The sequence below is a fragment of the Phytophthora cinnamomi genome (genome assembly GCF_018691715.1).
Source record: "Phytophthora cinnamomi strain GKB4 chromosome Unknown Contig112, whole genome shotgun sequence".
Classification (NCBI taxonomy): Eukaryota; Oomycota; class Peronosporomycetes; order Peronosporales; family Peronosporaceae; genus Phytophthora; species Phytophthora cinnamomi.
Genome location: NW_027151045.1, coordinates 244,960 through 260,932, shown reverse-complemented (window position 1 = coordinate 260,932; position 15,973 = coordinate 244,960). Strand labels below are relative to the sequence as shown.

Genomic DNA, 15,973 nt, shown 5'->3' with positions numbered 1-15,973 from the left:
TGTCTATTCAGCTCGTTTTCCATGGCACCAACATAATACATGGGGCTCCGCTGTTTCTCTGATCTACACGGTGTCGTAAGCCTTTGCATCGTTGTCCCATGAGTGTTTCCTCTTCTTCGGCTTAAACCCAGCGGCGATGGAGGCGGAGCGCATCGCTCCGCGCAGTTTGCGTACCTGCCACCACTTGCGGATCTCATCGAAGATAAGCACACTCGACGCAATGCAGCAGACGTACACTAGATCGCCCAGCGTCAGAGCCTCGGTCTGGAATGTGGCCTGCAGCGGCGGGAAGTAGATGACGAGCAACTGGCCGAGCAGCGAAGCGCCAACAGCGTACACGAAAACCGTGTTGGACATAATACCGATCTCGAAGATGGATTTGTCATCAGACCGGCACGAGAGCGCGTTGAACATGTCGAACATCACGAACGTCGTGAAACTCAATGTCCGGTCACGCTTGCTAATGGAGCCATCTGCACTCAGCTCCACCCAAAACACGTAGAGCGTGCCGCACACGATAAAGCAAGCCGACGTGAGTACGCGACAAATCATCGTGCGCGTGATAATACTGGCATCCTTCGAGCGCGGGCCCTCCTTCATCACATCATGATCCACAGGCTCCACACCAAGACTCTGTGCTGGAGGTCCGTCCATAATGATGTTGATCCACAGGATCTGCATGGCATTTAGCGGAGACGGCAAATTGAACAGTGTTGAAAACGCGATCAGGCATAGCGCCGAAATACTCGTGCTGAGCTGGAAACGCAGAAAGTGCTTGATGTTGTGGTAAATTGACTTGCCCTCTTCCATTGCGCACAAAATGGTGCTGAAGTTGTCATCCAAGAGAATCATGTCAGCCGCCTCCTTAGACACATCAGTTCCGTTTGTGCCCATAGCAATACCAATATCGGCTGCCTTTAGGGCAGGAGCATCATTCACGCCGTCACCTGTCATGGCGACCATCAAACCTGCCTCCTGGAAAGCACGGACAATTTTCAATTTGTGGTGCGGGGATGTACGGTAGAATACACACGTCTTCAGAATACGCTGCTCCAATTCCACCATGTCCATGATCTCCAGCTCCTGACCAGAAATCACCAGCTCGTCTACGGCCTTGGCTCTCTCATCGTCGCACTCAACACTGCTGAAACTGTCGTTTGAAATGATGCCCACCTTACTGGCAATAGCAATGGCAGTCTCCTTAGAATCACCAGTAAGCATGATGGTCTTTACCCCACTCAGCGACAGCTCCAACACGGACTTCTCGACCTCGACGCGAGGAGGGTCCGAAATACCCACAAGACCAGCGAATACCATGCCACGATCAGAATGCTCGCCAAAGGCCAGGGCCAGCACACGTAGTCCGCGTGCCGCCATTTGCTGGGACGCCACAAAGATGCGTTCGCGATCGCCCGGCGTCATGTCCTTCTCACGGCCGCAGTTGTCCTCGATCTTATCGCAGCGCGACAAGATAGCTTCTGTCATACCCTTAAGATACCAGCGAGAGAGGCCACCAGCCGGTGCTTCGCAGCACACAGCCATCCACTTCTTCTCCGAGCTAAAGGGGACTTCACTAACACGACGGAACTGCTGGATGATCGCCGGTGTGATTCCTACCTTTTGCGCACAGAGCAGAACGGCACCTTCGGTAGCTTGACCCAGCACTTCTCGATCCACAATAACTGCGTTGTTGCACAGAGCGCCGGAAAGGAGGCAGTGGTAAACATGAGGGTGGGATTCCTCTGCGATAGGCTCGCCACGCATCGTGACAGCAGAGTGCGTGCTTTTCTTGGCCATATCAAGTTCAGACGTCTGTGACGGCGAGCGTTCTCGTTCGCCAACACCATTCACCTCTGCGGTCACACTCTCGAAGGGAACAAAAATCTCGATTACCTCCATCTTGTTTGTCGTGATCGTGCCCGTCTTGTCCACGCAGACCACATTAATGCAGCCCAAGGCTTCGACGGCAGGAAGCTTCTTCACGATGGCGTGACGCTTCGCCATCTTCATGACACCAAAAGCCAGCGTGACAGTCACGCAGATAGGCAGGCCCTCGGGGATTGCAGCCACGGCCAGCGAGACACCAATCTGCAGCATCGTGAGCATGCCCTTGTGCTGAATCACTCCAATCATCACGATAACGGCGATCACAGAGAGCGAGAACATGCTGAGGTGTTTGCCCAGCGTGTCCATGCTGTTCTGCAGCGGGGTCTTGCGCTCCTCCACCTTGTGTACCACGTCGAAGACCTTCCCGAACTCGGTGCGAGACCCCGTCCCGACCACCACCGCTCGGCCGCGGCCGCCTCGCACCAAAGTTCCCATGTAAATGACGTTCTTGCGGTCAGCGATCGGGTGCAAGTGGCTGTCCGCGATGGCGCCTGTGATCTTGGCGACGGGCGCGTTCTCGCCCGTGAGGTTGGACTCGTCGACCTCGAGATCCACCGCCTCGACGAGCCTCGCGTCCGCCGGGACTCGGTCCCCGACGTCCACCACCACGACGTCTCCGGGCACGAGCTCCTTGGCCAGCATGTCCACGACGGCGCCGTCGCGCACAGCCTTGCAGCGCGGCGGCACGAGCTCCTTCAGCGCCTCGAGCGTCTTCTCGGAGCGGTACTCCTGCACGAAGGCCACGGTGACCACGATGGTGATGGCCACGGCGATGGACACGGCGTCGTCCGTGTGGCCCATGGCTACACTCACCACGCCCGAGGCCATGAGCAGCATGATGAGCGGGTCCTTGAACTGGCCCGCGAACTTGACCACGATGGACTCCTCCTCCTCGCCCGCCAGCTCGTTCAGGCCGCACTCGCGCTGCCGCTCGCGCACCGCCAGCTCCGAGAGCCCGTAGTTGGCGTCCACGCGCAGCTCGCGCGCCACCTCCTCGTGCGCGCGCGACGACGCCTGGCTCAGCACGCCGCCGTCCATGGCCAGCAGCGAGAGCGACAGGCCCTGGCCGTGGCTCAGCGACAGCGACGGCGAGCGCTGCGGCTTGGGCGCTGCGGCGCTTCCTCCGTCCATTGCGATCTCCACGTCGCCTGCCTGTGACGCCATGGCGGGGAGAACGGCCGCGCTAGGAGGGAGGGAGGGCGGGGCTGGATCTTGGCGTTGCAGGCCGCGTTCTCGGGCTGTAGAGCGCGTCTGGAGCCCGCGCGACCGCCGACGTGTAGACGGAGAGCGGGGCTATGCGAGTAGTATCGAAACACCCGGAGATCCTCCACGCGGAGAGCTCCAGACCAAGGCGGAGGGGAAGGACGCGCGCTTCGCTTCCTCCACGATCGATTGTTCCCAAAATGGGCACGGAGTCAGTGTGTCGGTTGCGCCGGACTGTGCGAGTAGACGGGGGAAATAGTGAGTGCCCTGCACGCTTCTATCAACAGACACTGCTGCTGGGCAGTGTAGATAGCAATAGACGGTGCAGTACGCGTACTGAGCTGTGATTAGCTGAAATAAAGATAGCTTTGCACCAATCGACGTGCGGTAAAGTGTAGCCATACGAGAGTGGGATGCTGACGTGGTGGTCGTTCGCTTGTGCCACTTCAACCAGGTCAAGTTGAGGCACATGGCGATCTTCTCTTCTCACCGAAGAGTGGTTTCGTCGGACAGAGCTTGGAAATAGCCGTCGCTCGGCATCGCATGGAGCTGCAGCTGGTGATTCTCCCCTGTGGTCCCATGCTTGTCAGTTGGCTATTTGCAGGCGGGCAGCGGAGACGAGCATGGAGAACGCTCAGCGTGTCGTGGCGGACATTGTGGCAAGATGCAGATACCGCGGCGTGGAGGTCTCCGAGACGCTGGCGGCGTTCACGGCGCGGCTGGTGGTGCACCGCAGTCGGCGCCACCTCGTGCTGGAGCAGCCCATGTCGCCTGAGGACGAGCTGTACCTGACCGAGCAGTGCGAGAAGGCTCTGCTGCGTGACGATGATCCGGCGATGGAGACCGTCAAGATGCAGCTGGAGTTCGACTTCACGTACGCGAACCTCGAGGAAGAGCTGCGCTTACGGCGCGAGCGCAAGGAGCAGGCCGTAGCCAAACTGCAGCGCACGATCTCCTCGCTGGTACCGGACAAGGCCACCGACTTCGAAACGCTCTCGGCGCTGTACAAGCATATTTTCACGCTGCTCATGCTGGATACTGAGGGCCTCGGTAATAACAGCAGCGATGACGACGGCGACAATAATGGCAAGCACCAGAGCAACAACAGCGGCAAACAGCAGGCAGAGCGTCGATCCATGGAGAAAGAGGTGGCGGCGGCATTGGAAAGTGTGTTCCCACGCATCGGCTTGAAGTCCTTCGCGACAATGTCCCCCGACGACAAGCGCTTCCAGCTGGACGAGCTCATGCGCATCGTTGAGGGCATTCGTCTTTTTAACAAGGAGCTGGGTAAGGGCGGCGCAGGCATCCCAGCTAGCGCAAAAGACATTCAGGATAACGTCGCCGCCCTCGCAAAGCTTGTGCGCGATGAAGTGCGCGACGCAAACGAGATCTGCTCGCAGTACACTGAAGTTCTGCTACATGTGCACCACCAACTTGGTTCCGCAGGAGACGACATCAATTCATCGGAGCCGCCCCCGAGAGCCGACGAAATTGCACGATGGCAAGATGAGCTGAGCAACAGGCGCCAATTCCTCTCGTATCTGCAGAGCCTCGAGGAAGACATTGCATTTTCGCACGAAAAGGTTGGCACGAGGCTACAGATGTTTCAGGCCGACATGAGCGCACTGCAGAACCTAGTAGGAGCGCGCACATCGCTGCCGAAGTCCCATGTGTATCCGCTGTTCGAGGCAGTGTCGCGTTCATGGGCTGAGCTGCACCAGGAACACGAACTCCTTCAGGCTCGAGCTCGCGCACTCCGATCGCTGCTGCGATTTAAGTCAACTTTCACAAGAACTCTGTCACCCGAGTCGCCCATCGTGCGCCAAGCACGACGCGGGGGATCCATCCCGACTGAGGACCTCTTCTCGCATGTCGAGACGTTCCCCGCGGAGAGGCAGCTTACTGGTGATGGCAAGACCCGAAGCTTTGGCTTGGCAGGTGACGACCTGGATGGCGACGAGGACGACAGCAATCCAAACGAGGAAGAAGGCTCAGGATTCCCTATCCGAATGCCCGTGGAGTCGACACCCGAATTTATGCAGCTACCACTTGAGTACCAGGGATTCTGCCCATGGACCGTGGTGGAGCGTGGAGGACTGCTGCTTCCAGGAGATCCGTCTCTGGGAGTCGTGCAGTATCGCAATGCCTACCACGTCTTCGTTAATGAGCGTGCACTTGGTGAATTCATGATCCATCCGCGTCGATACGTCCAAGGCGTACTGCACCGCGCTGCTCGACAGCCTGCACTCATCTACCTGCTACGTCTGCAGGAATCGTTCCCGAACATTACGTTGTCTTCTCTGCTCAAGATGTGCCACCGCTTCCATGTTGAAGGTGCTCGAGGAGTGCACCCGCTGCTAGCCCCGCCGCCATCGCAAAAAGTAGACGCCAGCACAGCCACACCCACGCACTTCATCGAGAAGCGCATCGACTACAACTACGACTGGAACGAGTGGAATCTCCGTCGCAAGGCCATCAAGATCGCCAATCTCCGACACTGCCGCACTGTTGGCGCGCAGACCTCCCTCAGCAGCTTCCGTCGCGAGGTTGACACCCAGGTCTACCTGCCGGCCGACGCTGGCTGCCAGACGGCCAAAACGCGCGGCACCAATCCCCCTCGAGTCACCACCTTCTTCACGGGGCTACGTAAAGGCCATGTGTACACCATCGACGACGCCAAACGAGCCGAGGCCAAGGAGGCGAAAGACGCCGCGGCAGGATCTGAGTACAAGAGGAGCCGTCGATCCAAGCACTACGAAGACGATGCAAAAGAGAGCAAAGCGAGTGAGGAGGACGACAACCAACCGGTCATGGTCTCCTACACATTTGATTTGTCATAGTAAAATTGGTTTCATCTAAAAATTCGAGCCATAAAAAATTAGGCGACTTTGTGAAGTGAGGCTCAAGCTTGCAAAACGCAAGCGAGGAACAGGGAAACAAACCATACCACCTGCTCCGGACGGTAGGCTGGGCTCTTGAATCGTGGCCGCTTGTTTAGACGCTGAAAATGAAGTCCGTGAACTTCTCCGTGTCGACAGACTTGCCGTCCGCCTCCAAGAGCTCCGGTGCATGCTTCTTGATGAACTCGACCTGCGATTCATCGAAGCGCTCCGCGATCTCCTCCAGCGTCAATTCTTCGCCAGTAAGGACGTCCAGTGCCTCGTGCACGTCGTCCCTCGTGGAACCGCTCTGCAGCTGCTCCGTGCAGAAGGTGGCGAACTGGTCGAAGGTGATCTCGTCGTTGTCTTCCTCGTCAATCTTGTCGAAGTAATCGTGGCAATCATCCTCGCTCAGGCTCAGGCCGAGACCCTTGCACGCCATGATGAACTCATCGCGAGCAAGGACACCGTCGTTGTCGAGGTCGAAGTGGTCGAAGACCTCCTTGATCTCCTTCGCCTGCTGAGGTGTAAGGCTACCCACCTCGCTAAGAGCCAGCTCCTTCTCGAGGGACTTCACCTTGTCGCGCACAGCAGTCTCCAGGGAGGTGAACTGAGCACGCAGACCGTGGATCGTATCCGTCGTAAACGGGTTCGTGTGCACCTGCAGCCGCTCTAGCTCCTCGTTGATGCGCTCGAGCTTTTCCATGTCCTCCGTGAGAGGCGTGATGATCTCCGCAGCCTTGGCCTTAGCCTCCTCGACCTCCTTTGCCTTGGCCTCAGCAACTTCAGCGGCCGCATCCTTGGACTTATCACCCTCCTCACTCTCCGGGGCGGTCTCAGTTTCAGCAGCAGGCTTCGCAACCTCCGCAGTGGTAGACGTCTCGGCGCCCGTGATCTCAGGGTCTTCGGGCTTCCCTTCCACCTCTTCCTCCAGCACGATACCAGTGTTGGCGCGGAACAACCTGTGACGCAGCTTCACCATCGAGTTGAACTGGTCCTTCAACGAACCCTCCACAACATTGATCGACTGAGTGCTCTGTGCGCAACGCTCCTTGATGCGGGCGGACAGATTCGCGAACTCGCGGCAGACCTCGTCGCGCTTCTCCACATTTGAGAGCTCCTCCTCGTAGTAGCCACGTTTTTCAGCCAACGAGTCCAGCAGCTTTTGCACACGAGCGTTGGTCTTCTCAATGAGTGCCACATCGTTGGCGCGACCAGCGTCTGCCAAGATCTGCTTCTTCTCAATTAGCTTCTCGTTTTCGCTCACGACGGCATTCTGGACCTTGGGGACTAGCACCGTGTCAAACTTGTGCTTGGCCGCAACCACACCGGCCTTAGACACGTCCTGGAGCTTCGTGGCGGCATCCACCTCCTCGTCCATCTCCTCAATGACGTACTTGAGGTTACGCATCAGTGCCTTGGCGTCCTTGGCAACCGCGTCCACGCTCTGCTGCAGACGCAGACTCTCCTCCAGCCTCACCTTCACGCCTTCCACCTTGTCCTCAGCCATGGTGACAAAGGACTTCATGGCCTCTAGACGCTCCAGCGTGGCCTTGGTCTCCTTGTGGTCCTCCGACAGTCCATCGGCCTCACCAACGACTGTAGCCAGCAGCTGCTTGTAGCGGGGAAGCTCAATGTCCTGAAGGAAGGCAACGCTCTCGAGCTTCTCCTCCGCGTCGGCAGTGGATGTAACCGCGAGGTCCTCAGCAAAGAGAGCGAGGGCTTCCTTCTCCTTCGCCCAGGCCTCGACCTTTTCCAGGTCCTTCACCACCTTCGTTAGGAAGATCTCCGTCTTCTGGTAGCTGTCCAAGTTCTGACGCAGCTTGAGCTCGAAGGCGGTTTCAAGCTCGTCCAGCTTGGCCTTGAGTGCCTGTAACTTTTCGATCGGCGGGTCCAAGTTCGGCACGGCGCGGCCGTTGTTTTTGCAACTGGCGATCCAACGTCCAGCGCAGCCTTCAACTGCCACGAACTGCGCCTCGCGCGGCGGCTTCTCGTTTTTCTTGTACTCGAGGTGGCGAGCCAGCGCCTCCTTGATGTCCGGGATGTGGCGCGGCTGGCTGAGCGTCTGGAAACGCTCCGTCTGCTGCGTGAGCCACTCGAGGAGGCCCGACGCGTTCTGGTTGAACTCGGCCGCCAGCTCCTGGTGGCGTTGCGCGATGTTCAGCGCCTTGGAGATGGTCGTGACGGCCTTCTTCTTCTGCACGCCCGAGGCGAATTCCTTGAAGAGGAGCGACACGTACGTGGTGATACTCTTCTCGTCGGGCTTGAGCTGTCCGGCCACGCTCTCGACCTCCAGCAGCTGCGGGATGCGGAACTTCTCGCGCGCGATGTCGAAGGCGAGCTTGACGTTGGTCTGCGCGTCCTTGGGGTTGAGCGAGTTGAAGTCGATGAGCGTCGGCGCGTAGCGGTGGATGAGCGCGCAGAAGGCCATGCCGTCGGCCCAGCTGCTGGAGAAGTTCTTGACGTCTACCGTCGGGTAGTCGGCCAGCGAGCGGTTGACCCAGAGCAGCAGGCCGTCCTTGCCGGAGACGCCCTCCACGTCGATCTCGGCCACCTGGAAGGACTTGATGAGCGTCCACATGAGGCCGAGCACCAGCTTGTTGTTGCCGTCCAGGATGTCGGACGAGCCGATGTTGGTCACGTTCACGTTCTTCTTCTGCATGAAGGCGAAGGCGAAGTTCAGGTTCTCCATCTTCTGGATGCGCATGCGCGGCTTCTTGTTGAATTTCTACGCAGAGCCAAAGGGAGGGGGGTTAGTAGACAGCAAGGAGCTTAGGTGAGAGAGGCGCGGGCGCGACGTACACGGCACACTTTCTCGCGGCAGATGATCTGCAGCAGCGAGATGAGGCGGATGCCGTCCTTCAGGTCCTCGTACAGGTCATCGATGGTCATGCGCTTGCGCGACAGGTACGTGTTGGCCCACTGCTCACGACAAACACGCAGGCGTTAGTCAGGAGGCTCCTCCGTCTGGGGGCGTATCTTTCCAGCTCTGTCTATCTATCTAGCTAGCTAGCTAGCTGCCTACGCACTCGGGTGAAGGTGCTCTTCTGCACGTCGACCCACTCCTCGTTGTAGCCGGCCATGCTGTCGGTGGTGCTGCTGCTGCGTCGAGGGAGGGGGGCGGGGGCGGCCTCGCGGTCTTCCTGCTCTGTGTGGTGGGGCTCTGCTTCTGCTTCTGCTTCTGCCGCTGCTACGGGCAACACTCGCACTGGCGCCACGCCTCGATGGGACCCTGCGCGCGGTCGCTCGGCTGCGGTTGCTGCTGCGTTCAGCCCGGGGGGCGCCTGTCTTCCCTGGCTCGCTTCTCGCCTGGCCTGCTGCTGCCAAAATGCTCGCAGGCGCGAAACTTCGGACTGGCACTCGCGCGGGTCGAACTCCATGCGGCCCGCGCGCTCTATTGCGTTGTGGAACGGCTCGCCGGGCCGGAGACCCGCGGGCACAAACCCACGCTCGCGCCGCGCACAGCCGGGCGCGATGACGGCAAAGCCGCGAGCACGGATCCGCCGAGAATCCAGGCTTCAAGCCCGAGCCAAAGTGTTGGCTCCAGTGCTTGCGCTGCTGCTCGCTGCGAGACATCTCGGCTCGGATCCACGTGCCCTGCAGCGAGATCGTCCCAGCGCTGTCTGGTTCTGGTTCATCTAGTTTTCTCTCGCTCGCGTTCATGCACATTGTCCGCCCCAGGTGGCCGGCGCCGCAGCCCGTTCTGCCGCCGCTCGGTGGTGCGACACTGCGGCGCACGCCAGCGGCGGCGCTTTTTGCGCCGGATCCTCCGGCTCCGACCGGCCGGCCGGTGTCGGCGCGCGACCGAGCGGTGTCGACTTGGCGGCCAGCCACTGCCGGGCACTTGTCTAGCGAGGACGAGTGCAAAGCCTCTTGGATTAGTCGAGCCGCGACCGGCATTTCGTCAATCCGACGACAACTTCAACTGCCTTCGAATTCGTCGACTTAACTGCGTCTGACGACTTATTGCTTAAGTCAACACCAGCCAATGCCTGCAGCAAAGCTGGCCGCCGCCGGCGTGGACACGGGTACATGTGCAGGGGGTGAGTGGCGCAGGCTGTAAGCAGCGCATGTCGGGGAACGCCTGATAGCTCGTCGAGATCGCTGAGAGTCTCGATGCTCGTTTATCAGTGTCGACTTAGCTGTTAAGTCGACACATGGCTGCCACGCTATTCCATCATTATCTATGCAACAAGGCTTGTGTTGTCGACGGATTTGAGTTTTCGTGGCCGGAGTTGCGTGTAAGTTACTGTAACTTACTTGGCAGTTTACAATTGTGAGTTGCCCGACAAACCGCCGGCAACGCCACGACGGACATGCCATCGCCGACGTTGAAGTGGAAAGTTTGATGCGGAAGAAGCCGCGCGGTGCCAAATTGGCCGAGCCAAGCCGTTTCGGGCAAAGCGCATGCTGAGGGCGGACAAGCGCCTCCGCTGGCTTTCCCGTCACAACCGCGCGCCGCCTTCAACTTCGTGGCATCGTGCCTATTGCATGTACACTTTGCGGTCGTGCGCAACGTGTGCGTTGTACACACCGACAACCGCCAAAGCTCAATGCGTGAGCGAGATTGAGATAGGCATCGCTCCGTCTGCCTTGCGAACTAGCGGCCAAATAAACTGCAACGAACTGCTCGCTGAGTCGCTCCCGGTTGAAGTCTCTCCATGAAAAAAAATGTGCAACAACGTCGACAACAAGTCTTGCCACGAATCATTCAAACCGACGTTTCAACCGTCGTTAGGATGGTTACGACTCGATTCCTGCTCCAGAGTTCGGTACCAGTACTAGCAACAAAGTCCTCGTACCGTTTTAAAGTTTTTAAAAAAGCTCATAGTATCGTCACTGATTCACATTTGCTACCACCGATTGCCGCGCGGGACGGTACTACCCCTGTTGAGCATCACATTCGCTTCGCACGATTCAAATTCAAACGCAAAGGTGCACACTTAGTCTCTGTTCGTTTATTCATCGTGCGAACAACAAAAGATGTTCCTATCAAAGCGATAGCATCACAAATACAACATATTTTTATTGTGAGATGATACCCTCCCCCAAGCTGGGGTAACACCAAAGTGCATACAAACAAGTGTGTGTTTCGCTATCAAAGTGTGCAACATGAAAAGGTCTCGTTCATTCACTTCTTACTCTTCCTCAGGCGAGGATGTGAACCATCGTTAAGGGCTGGCGGGGACTTGTCTCCTGCTTCACCTGCAGCGCTCGGACGAGCCCGACTTCGTCCACCGGGGCCCACATTTTCCTGCCGCTGTCAAGTTGGATGGCGTAGGGGTTGCCCTGATCCCAGAGCTGCACAATGGTCCCTGCCTGGAAGCCTTCGTCGCCAGTGTTAGCCATGACTCGGTCCCCCACGTGAAAGCGCAGGTTCTTAGTGGCTCGACAGGCCAGGAACCCCTCCGTGAGCGCCTCGCGGTCAAGGTTTTTGCCGATGAAAACGAACCGCGTCTCGCGGATCTCGCCCGGAGCCCAATTGCCGACGAACCGACCATTGAAAAGCGTGTGCACGCCCTGGAAGACGTACTTGCGGTCGATACCGGCAACGTTCACCACGCCCTTGTAGCGCAGCAGATCGTCACCTTCCGTCTCTAGCAGGTCGTCGATCCACTCTTCCAGTAGCGCCACCAGGATCGGATCGCGAAGACTCAAACCCACTGAAGTAACCAATGAGTGTTTGTGGCGGTGTCCGCCGTGGTGTCCTCCTGCGTCGTCGTGGCCGGCGCCATTCTGCTTCCCATCGTGGTTGTGTTCGTGAGTATGAGAATGGCTGACCTTCTTGTCCTCGAGGAAGTCCGGCTGCCTCTTTAGAATCGAGTCGAGGTCAAAGGTCTGGACGTTGAGTAGCAGTGCCGGGTCTACACGGCAGTGCTGGCACTCCGTGATCGAAACGGCGCTGTTGATATCGTGAATGCGCGTCCGAACCTCCTGGAGCTCAGCAGAGCTGATCAGGTCTGTTTTGTTCAGCAGAACCCGGTCGGCGAAGGCGATCTGCTCTTGGCACTCGTGCTCGACACCGGCACCCGGACGCAGGTGCTGCAGAATGTGTTTCGCGTCAACCACGGTGATGATGCCGTCCAGCTCGCACGTTGCAGCCACCAAAGGCTCGGCGAAGAACGTCTGCACAACGGGACCCGGGTCAGCCATACCGGTGGTCTCAATGATGATTCCGTCCAACTGGTTGCGGTCTCCGTTGCGCTTGAGGATCTGTGCGATCAACCGAACCAGGTCGCCCCGCACGGAGCAGCAGATGCAGCCGTTGTTCATCGTCAGCACCTCCTCGCCCATATTGAACTTGCGGCTCCTGGAATCGCCTCCGCCAATGTCCTCCGGACTGGTGACCTGGCGGATTAGCTGGTCGTCCACGCCCACTTCGCCGAACTCGTTCTCGATAATCGCGAACTTCTTCCCATGATTTTCCGTTAGCAAGTGGTTCAGCAGAGTCGTTTTGCCACTTCCGAGGAAGCCCGTCAGGATCGTCACGGGGAGCTTCGAAGGGGCCAACGAGCGCTTGGACATCGCGGATTGCAGGAGCGAAGGTAGCAGGAGGGGGTTCTAGATTGTGAACGGGTGAAAATTGCAAAGTGAAAAGCACGGCAACCGCCAAAGTTCCGCACTACGAAGGCGATGTCGTAGACGACTGAGCTACATGTAGTATCAGACGGATGTGCTAGGCGCCGTCGGAAAAGGGCGTTCTTCGATAGACCGCTTGCAGGTAGTACCCGTACACTGCAGATGCACGCGTCCCTTATGCCTCGATCCGCCGTCGGCGAACAAGTTTGCCGACGGCGGCAGACTCCTAGAGTCGTCGTACATATACATTCCAACACTATTTCGCCGACGGCGAAGGGTATGTTCCGCCACAAGCAGCTTCAAGTTGTTCAAAGTTGTTGCCCATTTCGGACTCAAATGCAACGATCCCAACTTTATCGTATGAGCCCCTCTTGGCCGACCTCAGTGGATCCATTCACATCGGCGTAGTCGTTTGTAGCGAAGAGGATCGAGTACCCCACGAGCGAGAAGATGCACTCCAGCAGCCCACCCGCACTCATTTGCTTGCTGTGAATGCGCTTCCTGGTATCGGATACTTGTACATGATCACAAATGAGTGATGTCTACCCATTGGTAAACTAAAAGTAAGTGGGAGCATACGGTCATCGTAGAGCTTGGTATAGGTGGCGTTGAGTCTCTGTGTCTTGGTGCAGTATGTTTCGCCAAGATTCTCGTTGAGGCAGTCTGCGACCGAAAGCCGCTTGAACTCCGGTGCTGGTGACATTCTGACGGGAATATAAATAACAAACCCTACTTAGAAACACGTTGGAAAGACAAGCTGGATCAGCAGTGACTTCTTGCGCTTGTGAAATTTCCGAGCTATGTTTGTGCCGTCGACACCAGCGCGTTGATCTCTGACGAGTTTATACAGCTTGTGACTCAAGAGGGTCCGTCGGTAAAGCATCGACACATGAGTGCATTCCTCTCGAGGACCAAGGCGATGTCCTACATTGAGGAAGATAGGATCATTTCAAAGCAGAAGAATCAAAGAGTACTTAAGTACCAGCTACGTGGACAATTGGGTAGTCTGCAGTGTCGAAGAAAGCCCAACAAACAAGTACGATGCTTTGGCCCGAAGACGAAAAAGTGACACAAGATAACCTACATACCAGTACTGACAAACCCAAGCTTGCTATTGCTCCGGCGAAGCTGCAAATGGACGCGGCCACTCGAAAATGTATCGCGTCTTCCAGTAGTGCCGATGTGTGGTAACGGAAAGTGAATATCCATGTAAAGGGACAAGGAGCACGGCAACGAGTGTGAGGACTGCACAAAATACTTCGTAGGTAGGTGGATCTGAAAGGAATAGCGATCCAGAGAAACAGTTTAAAACAAACTGTTGTAGTGAGATGTGGACTACGTCCCCACCCTCTTAGTCAAGCTTCACAATCCGATTCACCTTCACAATCATGACCCATGATTAGTGTAATTGTAGCGAGGATGCAAAACGAGCTGCGTATTGAGAATCGATGCTGCCAAAAGTGAGAATCCACGACATCGCCAGCAGCCAGCATGGGGTACTTATTCATGTACTACACATGTAGTGAACACCCGAGCCGGGAAGGATCGGGTTGCCACATGCCATCAGCTGGTGGGTTGCTAACAAGACTTGTGTCTGCAGCTCACGCTAATGTAGACTGGCTCTGCGAACCACATGTCCACCTCAATTACTGTCTTGTTCAGCAAATTCGAAGACGATAAAGTCACCGCGTACCATCATGGGCCTAATATTCACCAAATACTGCACGACGACCATCTACTATAGCAAAAACTTACTGCAGCACGGCGATCTTGGCCTCCGGAGTGAAGGTCTGGCCCTCCGAGTCATCGTAGTCGTTCGTGACGAAGGAGGTAGAGTATCCTACGAGCGTCAGGATGCAGGCAAGCTGCGCAGCAGCACGCATTTGGCTGGTGCCAAAGGTTTTCTCTGTCATAAGTACCACACAAGCACACAGGATGGAGCGTGAATAAAAGCATACAGCCACAGCATACGGCGAAATGTTCACGTACCGTCGTCATAGAGCGTGGTGTGCGTCGAATTGAGACGCATCGTCACCTCGCAGTAAGTCTCTCCGAGGTCCATGTCAAGGCAGTCGTCGATGGAGAGACGCTGCGATGGCGGGGCCACCGACGTTCCGATCGGCATGTAGATTAGGAACGCCACAAAGAAGAGTGCGAAGAAGAAGAGCTGGATCGTCAGGGTCTTTTTCCTCCTCTGCAGCTTGGCACCGGCGGTCGAGCACGCGTTTTCCAGGTCCGTTTGCAAGCCCGTCAGCATCTTGTACAGCTTGTAGCTCACGATGGTCTGTTCAAACAGCACAAAGCGTACTGTCAGAAATGGCCTGAAGCAAACTACCATAGTTGGATTACGTACGTTGAGGAGAACTGCGATGGTCTCAATGTAGAAGAACCACGAGGCACCTCCAGCGTGGAGCTTGGGGTGCTTGGACGTGTCGAAGAAAGCCTGCGAGGAGAAGCGGCATCGGGGTCAGTCAGTGGACGAGTCTCTCGCAGGTCGACAATGCGTCGCGGTGGACTGCAGCGTACCAGAACGGGAAGGCCCGGGTTGGCCAGTACACCAGCGACAAAGCTGACGAAGGAGATGGCGCGGAAGACCGTAGCGTCCTCCGGCAGCGCCGACACGTGGTAGCGCCAGTTGAACGTCCATGTGAACACGAGCAGCGTGGCGACCAGGGTGAGGCCCGTGCAGAACACGTAGTAGGCCGGGTAGTCTGTCCATAGGGGCAAAGCATTAGTACGATCGATTCGACGCGAGTACTGGGACCGTTGTGTGTTGTTCAAGACGTACCTCGCCCCATGTCCGAGAGGAAGGGCCACGAGAGCCCGCTGACCCAAATGTCGTTCGCCTTTACGATGATGACACAGCTCACGAGCGTCACAAGGACGCTGAGCGAGGCGCCCAGAGGACACGCCGTGCGGAGGAGGCGGAGTAGCTGGGCTGAGTCCATGGCGCTGCTGGTGCTGCTACAGTACTCGGCGCTGGGGTGAATGGCAACTGGTACCGGAGACCGAGGCCGACTGCATTGACAGGTTGCGCTGGACGGCAGTTGAACCGAATGTAATACCTTCCAAGGCTTTTCGGTGGACCGACTATGGACATTGGAGGACAGAACCAGGCGGCCATGAACGCGAACGAGCTTTGCACTGCCCAACATGTGAACTCGGCGAAGGCGAAGGCAAGCGAGCGTGTCACGCTGCGGGACGGCGGGAATGGCTCCACGCCAAGCGACAGCGCTCGTAAATGCGTTGCGCTCGGTGCAGTGGAAGCTTTAGCACATCAAAATGGCTTCGCTGTGGCGGATTCGATCGCCGAAGGATCAGTGCACACAGTCCCAATGCGTACAAATGTTGAGGACAAATTATCTGCTGACTGACTCACACCTATTATACTGTACCTCCGGACGAGTCGTCCTGGACGACCAGCA

General features: G+C 57.3%; 5 protein-coding genes across 5 annotated transcripts; 1 reads left to right on the top strand and 4 right to left on the bottom strand.

Moving 5' to 3' along the window:
* Positions 1–63: 63 nt before the first annotated feature.
* On the bottom strand, positions 64–3,051 carry IUM83_16021 (calcium-translocating P-type ATPase, PMCA-type; the record flags this gene model as incomplete). Its single annotated transcript, XM_067940875.1, has 2 exons — positions 64–826; positions 1,034–3,051. 2 exons carry the CDS (start codon positions 3,049–3,051, stop codon positions 64–66), a joined length of 2,781 nt encoding a protein of 926 aa, XP_067781944.1.
* Positions 3,052–3,713: 662 nt separating this feature from the next.
* IUM83_16020 (uncharacterized protein) lies at positions 3,714–5,930 on the top strand (the record flags this gene model as incomplete). Its single annotated transcript, XM_067940874.1, has 1 exon — positions 3,714–5,930. One exon carries the CDS (start codon positions 3,714–3,716, stop codon positions 5,928–5,930), a length of 2,217 nt encoding a protein of 738 aa, XP_067781917.1.
* A 154-nt stretch (positions 5,931–6,084) lies between these two features.
* IUM83_16019 (putative alpha-actinin-1) lies at positions 6,085–9,349 on the bottom strand (the record flags this gene model as incomplete). Its single annotated transcript, XM_067940873.1, has 3 exons — positions 6,085–8,697; positions 8,772–8,891; positions 8,999–9,349. 3 exons carry the CDS (start codon positions 9,347–9,349, stop codon positions 6,085–6,087), a joined length of 3,084 nt encoding a protein of 1,027 aa, XP_067781991.1.
* Positions 9,350–11,117: 1,768 nt separating this feature from the next.
* Positions 11,118–12,494, bottom strand: IUM83_16018 (Cobalamin synthesis protein; the record flags this gene model as incomplete). Its single annotated transcript, XM_067940872.1, has 1 exon — positions 11,118–12,494. The coding sequence occupies one exon, from the start codon at positions 12,492–12,494 to the stop codon at positions 11,118–11,120; it is 1,377 nt and encodes a 458-aa protein (XP_067781891.1).
* A 1,805-nt stretch (positions 12,495–14,299) lies between these two features.
* On the bottom strand, positions 14,300–15,496 carry IUM83_16017 (uncharacterized protein; the record flags this gene model as incomplete). Its single annotated transcript, XM_067940871.1, has 5 exons — positions 14,300–14,454; positions 14,538–14,832; positions 14,902–14,991; positions 15,075–15,259; positions 15,337–15,496. 5 exons carry the CDS (start codon positions 15,494–15,496, stop codon positions 14,300–14,302), a joined length of 885 nt encoding a protein of 294 aa, XP_067782003.1.
* Positions 15,497–15,973: the final 477 nt, after the last annotated feature.